This window comes from Hippocampus zosterae, chromosome 8, assembly GCF_025434085.1.
Source record: "Hippocampus zosterae strain Florida chromosome 8, ASM2543408v3, whole genome shotgun sequence".
Lineage (NCBI taxonomy): Eukaryota > Metazoa > Chordata > Actinopteri > Syngnathiformes > Syngnathidae > Hippocampus > Hippocampus zosterae.
Genome location: NC_067458.1, coordinates 3,814,135 through 3,827,377, shown reverse-complemented (window position 1 = coordinate 3,827,377; position 13,243 = coordinate 3,814,135). Strand labels below are relative to the sequence as shown.

General features: G+C 42.9%; 2 protein-coding genes across 3 annotated transcripts in view; one reads left to right on the top strand and one right to left on the bottom strand.

Moving 5' to 3' along the window:
- Window positions 1-13,243, top strand: part of LOC127605710 (uncharacterized) — a 284,213-nt gene that overhangs the window by 172,722 nt on the left and 98,248 nt on the right. The window lies entirely within an intron of this gene.
- LOC127605629 (disks large homolog 1-like) overlaps window positions 1-13,243 on the bottom strand; it is a 192,128-nt gene that overhangs the window by 137,371 nt on the left and 41,514 nt on the right. The window contains 1 exon segment of the mRNA XM_052073323.1: window positions 6,244-6,588. Coding sequence (XP_051929283.1) covers window positions 6,244-6,588 — 345 coding nt within the window.

The following is a 13,243-nucleotide window of genomic DNA, read 5'->3' as shown; positions in this document are numbered from 1 at the left end:
GATGAAAGTTTGAAATGGTGGCGAGAAAAAACCCTCACAAAGGTCTACTAATTACGACATTCTAAGAAATGGAAATGCCATTCTGATTTTTCGTATGTATCGTCCGAAAGGCGTATCACTAAACTCTGCGATGTATGCACAGAACACGAGAGCGAGATACGACAGGAGGCACGATTATGAGGCAAGTTGGTCATTAGATCTATCGGCCAATCGCTATGAAAAATATTACGAAAAAGTCTTGGTTTTTCTGTAATTTCGTGGTTGTAGCATGGTAACTTTAGGAATAAAACATTCGTCACAAGGTGTAGTAATGCTAATGTTAACTGTTGGTAGAACTAATGATGACGTGTGTTTGATTCTTTCATCGAATTGATAGTAGATTCCACATACATCGTCTCGGGAAGAAGATGTCAAGCAACATCAATACTTACCTGTATTGGTTCCCAGTAAATTAATCTTTGCAGTGTCAGATTGGAAAAAATACTCAGATTTTGTGGTATGCTGTTTGTATGATGCATATGAGTACAACATACTGTATTTTGATCCATTTATTTTGTTGAATAAACTTGGAGTACACAGCTGCTGGTGTAATGTTCTTTGTTAATCTTCAAACATTTACCCTTGAAACATTATACTTTTGAGTTTCAGAATTCTTGATTATAAATATCAGTCAAAATAGAAAAATGGGTCCCCTTGATGAACGTTTACGAAACCCAAAATTATTTCCCGTGGTTTCCTATTGGTTCTGAAAAACGTTTCCTGTGAATTTCCGAAATCCTCGGGCCTGCTACTGAATTATTTAAAATTTTGCAGCATTCGTTTATAATTGTATGTATACGTTGCTGTTTGTGTTATTATCATATACAATTGAATAGGTAGACCATTTTAGAATTCGAAATTTGGGACTCTCTAAATGCACAGTGGGACTCATACTTTTCTGATCAGCGAGTCCCTGGGACTCGCTGGGGGTAAACTGTAAAATTAAAAACAATTGTGAATATTGTTTGTTTATTCATTATATTTACTTCCCGTGACCTATTACCTCTGCTCACAAGTGCTGACAAACTTCGAGGAGAGTCCCAAGCGTGAACGTGGACAGAGACAGACTTTTGGGCAGTCTTACATTCAAAAGGTTCCGTAGGAGAAATCTATAGTGCCGTATTTTCCTATAAGGTGCACCTAAAAACATTACATTTTCTCAAAATCCGACAGTGCGCCTTATAATCCGATGCGCCTTATATATGGATCAGTATTCTGATTTCTTGGACCTAGTATTTTAAATGTTCTGAAAAGTGTTTTGTTAGAGCTGCAGCATTTGTGAAAGTGCTATATAAATAAATTGAATTGTATTCCCTTTACCGTCTTTCCATCTACTGGATGCATAATGCAACCTCAGCCACTATTGTAGCTTCTATTCTATGTGCCTTATAATGTGGTGTGACCTATATATGAAAACAGTTTAAAATAGGCCATTCATTGATGGTGCAAATTCTACTCTGAAACGCTTTATATTGCGGAAAATACGGTAGTTTGCTCATTTTATCCAGCAGAATCCAAATATCACAAAAGCTGTTCATTTTTGTTGCGTCATCTTGGAGCAAAACACCTTGCTAAAGATAGGACCACAGGGCCTCGTCAATCAATGCTGCTGGAATTTGGTGCTCGTGGCTGGATAACTTAAGCTGCAAGTGACACGGTCACCGATTACTTGGTTATGTGCATCGAAAAAAAATAATAATAATACCGCCCAGTAAGAATAGTTAAAGATTGTGAGAAATTATTTGAACGGCATCGGAAGAAACCCAGTATAAAAGGCAAGATACCCAGTATAAAAGGAAACCTAGTATCAACAATACACACTTTGTATGAGGAAGAGTGGACTCTGTGAGCAATTATAAGTACTTGGGGGGTCACAGCGTATCTGCTCACCATTTTGTGGATGTTGCAAACAAATGGGAAATAAAAGGAGGCGTTAACCACTCTTTACACTGATCGTGCTCGTAACACGGTTGCAGCCGCGAGAACGGTCTGCGCCGGCGCAGACCGTTGCAACAAAATGGAATTTCACCCTAGAGTCCACCCTTTGTCGTGCAATAGTCCCCAACCTTTCTTTCATCATGGATTTCGTTGACGGCAACATTTCTGCCGTGGTGATAACATACACTTGCGTTATATATGCTCCGATACAGAATGTGTTTTTTTTTGTTTTTTTTAAATGTATCACTGCAGCCCGGTACCAAGTGGTCCAGTGGTTGCAGAACACTGTGGTTGGGGGCCCGTCCCCCAGTCGAGCTTGATGCCGAGCACCGCCCCTGGTTAAAGTACAGGAATGATCAGCAGAATCATGATTAGATATGAAAATGTATTAAAATTTCAAAAATGCCTATCCCTACCGATCAATACATATACATTAATTATATGAGGTAAGTGGTTGATTATTTATCATTGCATTAATATACATACATAAAATACATTAAAATGAATGCAAGATTTTTTATTATTAAAATTAACTATTACACATACATATTTTAACGATACCGTTATCAATTTTACATTTAACTTAATCTATTTTATCTCATGAACAGGGTGAATTACCAGGATCGTTTGTGTGTTTAAAAAAAAATCAAAGTGGGCCTTGAGAGAATATTTTACACACCTCAGGTGTTTTGCATTTCAAGGTGCAGTTATATGTATTCTTCTTTCTTATGATGAATAAATAACATCAATCATATATGTTCAAAAAATAAAAGGAGGAAGGAGTGTGTTATACTCACACAGACAAAAATAAATAAATAAACAGACAGTGAGAAGGGAACATGTACATGGGGAGAACAAGATGGCGGATCCATCTGTCATACAGAAGCGTGCCAGGTGAAATATTTGTAAGGGAAGTTAAAATAACCTGTGCATCTTCACCAACAGCGATGAGCAGGTATGATGAGAGCAGAATGTTTATTATCTTCATGGTGTGTGCTGTATTTTAAAAGACCAGAAGACAAGATAGAACAATTGATAAACGGTAGTGTTTAATGATATCTTGGTTTCTCAAAGATGAGCACTACATAAAGGGCAGGGGTGTCCAAACTCGGTCCTAAAGGGCCGCTGTCCGGCCTGTTTTCCAGCCTTCCCAGGAGCAACGCACCTGATTCAAATCATCAGGATGGTTCTAATGTTGCTTCAGAGCTTGCTGATGAGCTTATCATCTGAATCAGGTGTGTTGCAGCCGGGAGAGACAGAAAACAGGCAGGACTCCAGGCCCTGGCTGGACATGCCTGATATGGAGTATCCATTAAACTAAAGTAGACATACGACCACGTTAGCACACCAAACACACACTCGCATAAGCAGACAAAGACTAAACAGAAACACTTTTAAAAAGCCAGGCCACAAGAGAGATCTAAAAAGCAACAATTATTTAAATACTGGTAATTTGTTTTTCCGTTTGGGTTCTCCTTTCTCTACTCACAGTGATAACCTCTCATTAAAAATAGTTATGTCAGCTTTTCACATCTAAAATTCTGAACTAAATTTGGACTTTTTTTTTAAAATACCTGTTCTAATCTGACGCTGTAGTAACACCTAAAGGGCCTCAAAGTTCAGCTTCCCCAAATGATTTCAGTATAAATGAGAATGTCAACAAGGACATACTGTAATGATACAATCAGAATTAATGTGTGCCGCAGCGTTTCTGGCGGAGCGTTTCCAGATCTAGTCAAAGCGGTTCATGTGATTGGGCGCGGTTGCGTGCTGGAGAGCGCGTATGAACCAAAAATGTTGCTCTTTCATTAATTTATCCGTGATTGTCTGAAGTGAAAAATTGACCGCGGCGCGGCAGCAACAGCCAGTTGGCGTCTAGAAAATACTTGGTTAAACGTATGCGCAGAGCAAGCAGATGCACAGCCGAATAAAGTTGAAAAAAAAAAGAGACATGTACGCACACAGAGCGTGGGGAAATAAAAATACCGGACAATTTGGGAAAAAGCATTGCCGTCCATCTATGGAACTTAAAAATATACAATCCCTCGTTTATCGCGGTTAATGGGGGACCAAAACCACCGCGGTAGCCAAATCCGCGTAGTAGTGACCCCCCATATAGGTACATGTACATAATATTTATAATTTAATATGAATGAATGAATGAATGAATGAATTTAATGGTATACATGCATGTAGAAGTACATTTTGAAGTAATTAACATGACTTAATGCTGTATACTAATAGATTTAAACATGTATAAGTTAGGTTAGTTTATGAATAACAAAATACAGTAAACATACAGTACATGTAGTACTGTATATGTTGCTCGATGTGACTCGCTGTTGTTTTGCTGACTTTCGCTGCTTCTCGCGGACCTTTTGCGAACTTAAAAAATATATACAGTATATATACAGTATATATGAATATGTTTGAAAAAATCTGCGATGCACTGAAGCCGCGATAAACGAACCGCGAAATAGCAAGGGATCACTGTATACAACACGGCCATCTTCCTTTCCCGGCCAGGACTGAGACAAAAGGCTTAGTAAACAGGCAGCAAGAAAGTTGCAATATCTTGTGAGTAGCCTAAATTGCTTACAACTGTTTAACTGTCTACCAAGATAGCACTTAGTAGCCAACACAACTACTGCTCATCAGATTGATTTGTGATGTTCAACCTCTGGTTGTGAAGTTGATCGGCAAGAAGATATAGAAAAAGTTAGCCAAACATTACATTTTAAAAACGTAATCAGCAACTGATGGGCAGACATGACCTCCAAACATGAAGCTTCTGATGGGAGGAATGCACAGTGCACCCTAAGCATTCTATCATTTTCTCTTTCTTCAAAAAGTAAAGTAAAATAAAATAAGACAGGTCCTGGGACCTGTGCGTCCACGTGTGTGGACATGACGTCTTTGGCTTTCAAGACTATAGTGTTAAATTTTGGACTATAAGGGCCTGGCGTTCACTTACGAGGACGTTTCATCAAGTAAAAAAATAATTCTTTGTTTTCTTTGTCAAATAATATGACAATTTAATTGAGGTTCTAATTTAGGGAAGCACGGTGAAGTGACTTCTACTGTTGCTATTCTATACATTGTTATGCAAAGCATTTCACAATTTTAACTCATTCGCTGAATGTACATGGACAGTACTGTCATTCAAGAGTTCGGGGTCCAAGGAGGTTTTAAGATGGCCCGTGACCTGCATCACTGCAAGTCGTTAGTGGTCTGCAGTCTGCAACTGTGGCTTCTGATCAGAGCTGTTGAGATATGCCTTTTATTATTATTATTAGTGGTACTCTCATTCAAAGATGGTTTTTACTGTACAATTCGCCAATGGCACTCACAACGAATGGCAATCTGGAGGGACGGGAAAATCCTTTTAAAATGGTACACATACATACACTTGCCCCCGCGTCAGGTCTCGACTAAGGTAGGCAGTTATTTCCTTTTCACGAACTCAAAAACGCTGGTATATACTTTATTTTTCTTTTTGGTCCATGTTAGGGGTCGATATAGCTGTTGCTCATCATGACTTGTGTGTGTGTGTGTGTGTGTGTATGTGTGTGTTAACGTGCAGTAACAGATCAATCGCGGGACGTTGGTTGCTTGGAAAGTAGATGATTGGCCAAAAAAGACTGGGTGCCCCTGTTTCAGAACAACATGGAGGAAGCCATTGTCATCAAAGACAATACAACCAACCTATTGAATCATTTGAACAAATAGCACCCAAGTGATGAAGTGGAATGCATGAAAATGAAAGCAGAGTTTGCACAGCCTGCCCACATCAACATCAGCAATTTTGAAGCTAATAACTAACCCAGCAGACACCGGATGAAAGCAGCAAATAATTTGTCATCTTTTTATCATCAACATTAGCAATTTGCATTGATGCTAAGACATTATGTAGGATTATAACTTTAAAAATTATGGTTACGTTTTAAGGGATATTTTAATTTATGAGGGGACCATTTTTAGTATTTTTGTCTTATTTATTTTGTTTTAATTTGTTCTACATTTGATGTATTGTTGAATGAAAATGTTTGAAATGAAGAAAAAAGTATACTGTATGTTGAGGGAATGGTACTCTCTAATTATCCTTGATGTCAGTACCAATGCTTTAAACAGGCAATTTAAAAGCAATGAAAGAAATAGATTTTTATCGCGCCCACCCCAACAAATGGTTGTTGGTTCGCAAAACCATGTACTTTTCTCAACCGACCTGTGATGCAAAATAGATGGTAAACAAGAATGTAAAATTACCTGAGCAGGTGTGATGTGTGCGTGAGTGACGTATCCGTGGACATGCTGAATCTGAGAGAGCTGCCGCTCTGCCACCTGAACCAGCTCTGCCCCGCGGAGATCACCGCGGCGACAAAGAGATCCATCCCTCATCAGTGAGCTTTCCAGGTCCCTACCCATGTCTCTCTCCAAATTTTGACTGAACTCTCTCTCTCTTCTCCAGGTCCCCAGATCCATCCCTTCCTTCCTGAGAGTCCTTGCATCAGTCAGCTCTTTGGTAACTCCAATTGGGTGCTGATGGCAGGTATGTTGCTGGAATTTTGGTGGGCCTAGCAATGCACCTTCGTCTTCTGGATATCGATACTTCTAGGGGAAGATGAGTTGGGCAAGGAAATAAAAGAAAGTAAAGCAGAAAATGGGGGAAAAGGTGATGAAAAAGAGCGGTGATGAGGAGGTACGTGTAGCAGGGAAGCAGGAAAAAAAAGACAAAAGAAGAATTCAGTTTCTTAGTTGCATTAAAGACAAGCAGCAGAAATGGAATGGTTACATTCAAGTTATATAAAAGACATTATTTAGAGATACATTTTGTTAAAATGCAAACAAAGAAAATATATATTTGCTGTCCCAGCTCGTTTTGGGCAAAAATAATTCATCCTGGATCGATTGTTAGTCAATCTTGGGTCTCCCATTTGTTGTGTCCACACAACACTACAGTGAACTGGCTGTCTTCAAGGCTTGCTACAGGTCCGCTCCACACCAAGACCGCCTCACTTGGCACCTGGATGTTTGTTTTTCCGAAAACCATGACAAGGATGAACAGCTTAGGAGCATTCTCAATTTAATCAAATTTTCTTTGAAAAACATTTGATAGCCAAAAACACCGTGCAACTTTTTTCAAAGCACAACACGTAAAAATCTCAATTCTTGCAACAAATAAATCCCGGTATGAATTTTAAAATGAATCTCTAAAAAAGAACTTAATTGCATTAAGAAAAATGAGAGACTGCAGCATTTTGTGACCTAAACATACTCAGTGGGGTTTCATAACATTGCCCCCTCTGAAAAAAAACACTGTCACTATGCTCTGCAGGTTGCAGTTATTTCAGGGGTGGTGGGGGATGAGCATCCCATGAACTGAAGATATGTGTTGTTTCAGCCAGAGCTTCTCCATATTATCATATTAATGAAGTCAATCAGTCAGATTAATGCTGGTCTCAATTGATTTTGACAAAAAATCCCAAGTTTGACTTGTCTGAGTTAATGACAAGACCAAGACTTTTGGGAGTTGAATCCAGGCCATTCAAAATGCGTTCAGAAGCGTCTTGAGTGTTACAATATTACGGTACTGTTGCATAAACATATTTTTGTCTAATATTAACATCGAGCAGGGGATGGTAAAAGCACGCCAAATATTACAATGAGGCCTTGAAATACAAGTGACTTGCCGAGTGAGTATTTCAAGATACAGTCAAACCTCAGTTTTCGAACGTTTCGGTTCTCGGCCAATTCGGTTTTCGACCAAAAATTTAAATTTTTTTATGCCTCGGATGACGAACAAAGTTCGGTTCTCGAATGAACTGAGCACCATTTGACTCCTCTCGCCTTCCTCGTGTTGCTTTCTTTCCATTGTGAGCAGACGTGATCAGTCAACATTTTTATTTTAAAAAGAGCGTGGTTTCAGTTTTAGAACAATTTTGGTTTTCAAACAGCCTTCTGGAACGGATTGTGGATGAAAAACGAGGTTTGACCGTACAATTTGTGCAAGCCGTTTTTGTGTTTATTTATTTATTTGCTTTGACTTATGTGTCTATCTGTCTTCCACTACCCCAAGGTGGCACGCAGGAAGGAGCATCACAATGGCTAATCCAGTGATACCGTGTGACAAAAATGGTTTTGTTCTTTTTAATTCTGCTCTCTTCATGATGAGCAGACCTCGATGAAGCAGCTATGACCTGTACACGCATACACATACACGACTGGACAAGCACACGTGCATACACATCCTTGTTATCACCGTCTTCATCGCTCCGATTCTTTTTCCCCCATGACGTGGTTCGATAATGCGGAGCGCAACGGTGACCGTGCAGCTGGTCATTTCGGCCACTGTTCCACGGCCGGGACGAAAACCACACTACTCCTCCTCAACCTGAGGCTTGACTTCCTGACGGACCCTCCTCTCCAGCACCCCTGAATAGACCTTACAAGGGAGGATGCGGCGTGTGATCTCTCTGTAGTTGGAACACACACTGCGGTCCCACTTTTTAAAAAGAGGGACTACCACCCTGGTCTGCCAATCCAGAGGCACTCTCCCCGTTGACCACGCGATGCTGCAGAGGCGTGTCAACCAGGACAGCCCCACAACATCCAGAGCCTTGAGGAACTCCGGGCGGATCTCATTCACCCCTGGTGCCTTGCCACCGAGAAGCTTTTTAAACACATCAGTGACTTCAACCATAGAGATAGGAGAGCCCACCTCAGAGTCCCCAGGCTCTGCTTCCTCCAAGGAAGGCATGTCGGTGGAGTTGAGGAGGTCTTCGAAGTACTCCGCCCACCAGCTCACAACGTCCCGAGTCTAAGTCAGCAACGCCCCAGCCCCACTGTACACAGTGTTAGTGGTGCACTGCTTCCCCCTCCTGAGACGTCGGATGGTGGACCAGAATTTCCTCGAAACCGTCCGGAAGTCGGCTTCCATGGCCTCACCGAACTCTTCCCACGCTCTGGTTTTTGCCTCGGCGACCACCGAAGCTGCGTTCCGCTTGGCCAGTCGATACTCGTCAGCTGCATCTGGGGTCCCACAGGCCTAAAGGCTCGATAGGACTCCTTCTTCAGCTTGACGACATCCCTTACTGCTGGTGTCCACCAGCGAGTACGGGGGTTGCCGCCACGACAGGCACCAACCACCTTACGGCCACAACTCAGATTGGCCGCCTAAACAATAGAGGCACGGAACATGGTCCACTCGGACTTAATGTCCCCTGCCTCCCCCGGAACATGGGAAAAGCTCTGTCGGAGGTGGGGGTTGAAACTCATTCTGACAGGGGATTCCGCCAGACGCTCCCAACAAACCCTCACAATACGTTTGGGTCTGCCAGGACGGACCGGCATCTTCCCCCACCATCGGAGCCTGCTCACCACCAGGTGGTGATCAGTTGACAGCTCCGCCCCGCTCTTCACCCGAGTGTCCAAAACATGCGGCCGCAAATCTGATGGTACAACCGCAAAGTCGATCATCGAACTGCGGCCTAGGGTGTCCTGGTGCCAAGTGCACATATGGACACCCTTATGTTTGAATAGATATATAGATATACTGTATTTAGAATATAAAAATAAATTTCGGGCGGCCCGGTGGTCCGGTGACGAGCGTGTTGACCTCACAGTACAGGTTCAATTCCAGCTCCGGTCTACCTGTGTGGAGTTTGCATGTTCTCCCCGGGCCTGCATGGGTTTTCTCCGGATACTCCAGTTTCCTCCCACATTCCAAAAACATGCATGGAAGGCTGACTGAACACTCCAAATTGTCCCGAGGTGTGAGTGTGAGCGCGGATGGTTGTTCGTCTCTGTGTGCCCTGTGATTGGCTGGCAACCGGTTCAAGGTGTCCACCGCCTACTGCCCGAAGACAGCTGGGATACGCACCAGCACCCCTTGCGACCCTTGTGAGGATAAAGCAGTTCAGAAAATGGATGGATGAATGAATGTCCAATTATTAGGTTTTTTTTTTGCTGCCCCCTATTTTAGGGGAGGGCAGGAAAGAATAAAGTCCCATCTTTCATTTAAATACCGTATTTTCACGACCATTCGGCGCACCGTATTGTTGGGCACAGTCTTAGTAATGGGTGCTATTTCTGTATTTGACACATACACGAAACGCACTGTATTATTGGGCGCAGCCAGGCATGGTAAAACAGACGCCATTTTAAACATACGGCATGCTAGGGGCGTGCCTTTAGCACCCTCTTACACGCTCACCCTTTACTCATTGGCTACTGGTACCTGCTAGGGGCGTGCCTTTGATGAACTAAACATGTTTTCTGCCGATATGAAAAGGACACCCCCATTTCTCACACACACCCACCTCTACCAGAAACAACTCTATCTACCCCCCCACCCTCTTTTTCTCCACTACAGATCCACGAACAGGACGCGAGACGGCTCTTCCAGCAGCAGAAGATCAAGAAAGCTGCGGGGCCCGACAAAGTGTCCCCCTCCTGCCTGAAAGTCTGCGCTGACCAGCTGGCTCCGGTCTTTACATAAATCTTCAACAGATCCCTGGAGCTGTGCGAGGTCCCATCCTGCTTCAAGCAGTCTACCATCATCCCAGTTCCCAAGAAATTGGCAAAATCACAACTGAACGACTATAGGCCTGTCGCCCTGACGTCTAAGGTCATGAAGTCCTTTGAACGCCTTGTGCTCAACCACCTAAAGGACGTCACCAGACCCCTGCTGGACCCTCTTCAGTTTGCCTACCGGGCAAACAGGTCTGTGGAAGACGCAGTCAACATACAATAAGTCTGCACTACATCCTCGAGCACCTCGACAGCACAGGGACCTACGCAAGGATCCTGTTTGTCGATTTCAGCTCTGCGTTCAACACAATCATCCCGGAACTCCTCACCCCCAAACTACTCCACCTCACTGTGTCCCCTACGATCTGCCAGTGGATCCTCAGCTTCCTGACAGGACGAACACAACAGGTGAGACTGGGAGCAACAACATCAACACGCACCACCATCACTGCAGCCCCACAGGGATGTGTCCTCTCTCCACTGTTCTTCTCCACAGCTGCCCCTCACACTATCCAACTGCCCTGTGTCAACCGTCGAGACCTTCAAGTTCCTGGAAATCAGTCTCCCAGGACATGAAGTGGTAAGTCAACACCATCTCCATCCTGAAAAGGGCCCAGCAGAGGATGTACTTCCTGAGGCTGCTGAGGAAGCATGGCCTGCCACAGGAGGTGCTATGACAGTTCTACACAGCAGTCATCGAATCAATCCTGAGTTCTTCCATCATGGTTTGGTTTGGGGCCGCCAAAAAAAGGACAAAATCCGACTTCAACGGACAGTTAGGACGGCGGAAAGAATCAAAACAAGGGCATGGAAAATCCTCCTGGATCCCCCGCACCCTGCCCACCACCTTTTCCAGCTACTCCCCTCAGGCAGGCGCTTAAACTTAAACAGCGTCATCCCTCTAGCCATTAACTCCCTAAACAGTCACTGACGTAGACACTCTTCTTGTACTACAAATACTGCAACTGGTCACTCTAAAATGGTTCAATGATTTTCTGCATCAACTGTACAAACTGTCATAGTATTGTATTCTACCACTGATCACTTTAGCTCTGCTTGATACTTTGCACATTGTCTCACAGTTGTCACTGGGTGGTACCACCACACTACGTTTCACTTACATTACGAAATGTCCTTCCATACCTATTTGTCATGTCCTTGTTTCAGATGATACTAATGCAGCGTGCTGACCGGAGACAAATTCCTTGTGTGTTCTACATTCTAGGCTAATAAAGATGATTCTGATTCTGAGATGATTCTGATTCTGATTTAGCGTCCTCTTACACGCCCACCCTTCACTCATTGGCGACTGGTACCTGCTCGGGACGTGCCCCTAGCGTCCTCGTACACGCCCACCCTTCACTCATTGGCAGACTTCCGCATGCCTGTCGCCTTTTCTCTGTGTAAACAGCGTGTCGGCCAGAAGTGCTCTCAGTCAGGCTTTGGAACTCGCCGCATACACTAGACGCTTCGCATTATAAGGCGTCCTGTCCATTATGGAGAAAATTTAAGACTTTTAATGCCGCCTTGTAGTCGTGAAAATACGGTAATAATATAATGATTTCAGATCGGAGTGGGCTGAATTAAACTTGTATCTCAAAGCACTACTGAAGATCTAATAAATATAATCGCAGACATCGTTTCAAATATAAATGTCATTCAATTCCACGACTGTCTCCATTTCAGTGACGACTCTCTCGGCCGACGTGCCGATGCTTCCTCCATATGAGATGTACTAAAATGATGGGATGATTATCTCTTGCTATGGTTAACAATAACCATTGCCATCTTAGTTTTACTAAATTGTTTTTTTGAAAGGTGTCTATAGTTGGACCAACATCCAAGCCACTGCAAAGGGAGTCTCTTCAATGTTTGCTCAGACTTTAACTATTGATAAGAGCAACCGCAACCTTTATTAAGATGAAGCTACTGTCAGCAGGAGACATTTGAAGACACACCGTCAGTCTCTGACCTTAGTTTTTGTTGAAATTTGGCATACATTCACGGTGGGCGGGATTTTCAGACAAATCTGGGATGTTTAATGATTTAGTTGGACTGCTTATTTTCCAGGGTGGAATGGTTAAATAACATGTATCTTCAATTAGTTTTAAAAACAAGAATTGGCGGCAGTTTGAATCAAACCCCGTGTACAGTATTTGTTCCCTTGGCCCTTTCCTCTTATTTTTTTATCTTTCACTGTTGACATGCTAATTGGGCAGCAAGGGCTCAAAGTATGAAATCTGAAAGAAAATGGGTAAAAATGAGCACTTAAAGGGAGGAAGAGACCTTGGATTATATGGCTGTCATAACACTTCTGGACTTACGTGCGCATGCATGCACACACAAAGCTTTCCTAGATTCCAACATTGTGTGAGTTCTACATGGCATTAGAGCACGTCTGTAAGACAGGTTAAACACAACATATATGTTTATTTTTATACCACAATGTGTAATTGTTAGAGTGGCTCTGCAGATTTGTCAGCCGGCAAGACCCAATAATCAAATGTGGATAATATCAACATAAAAAACCACAAGAGTGTAACAAGGCTGCGTGTCTTGTGTGACCCAGTCTTGTCAATCAATGAGAAATGCGGCTCGATCGTCATCAGATAAAGCAGTGCAGTGTATTTTTATTCACTGGTTTGTATCTGACTGTATGTGTGCCAGACTAAGAACCAGTGTTAGTCATGCTTGGTAAGATATGAAAGCGTAGAGGATCCTCTGCCGTAAGGGACTT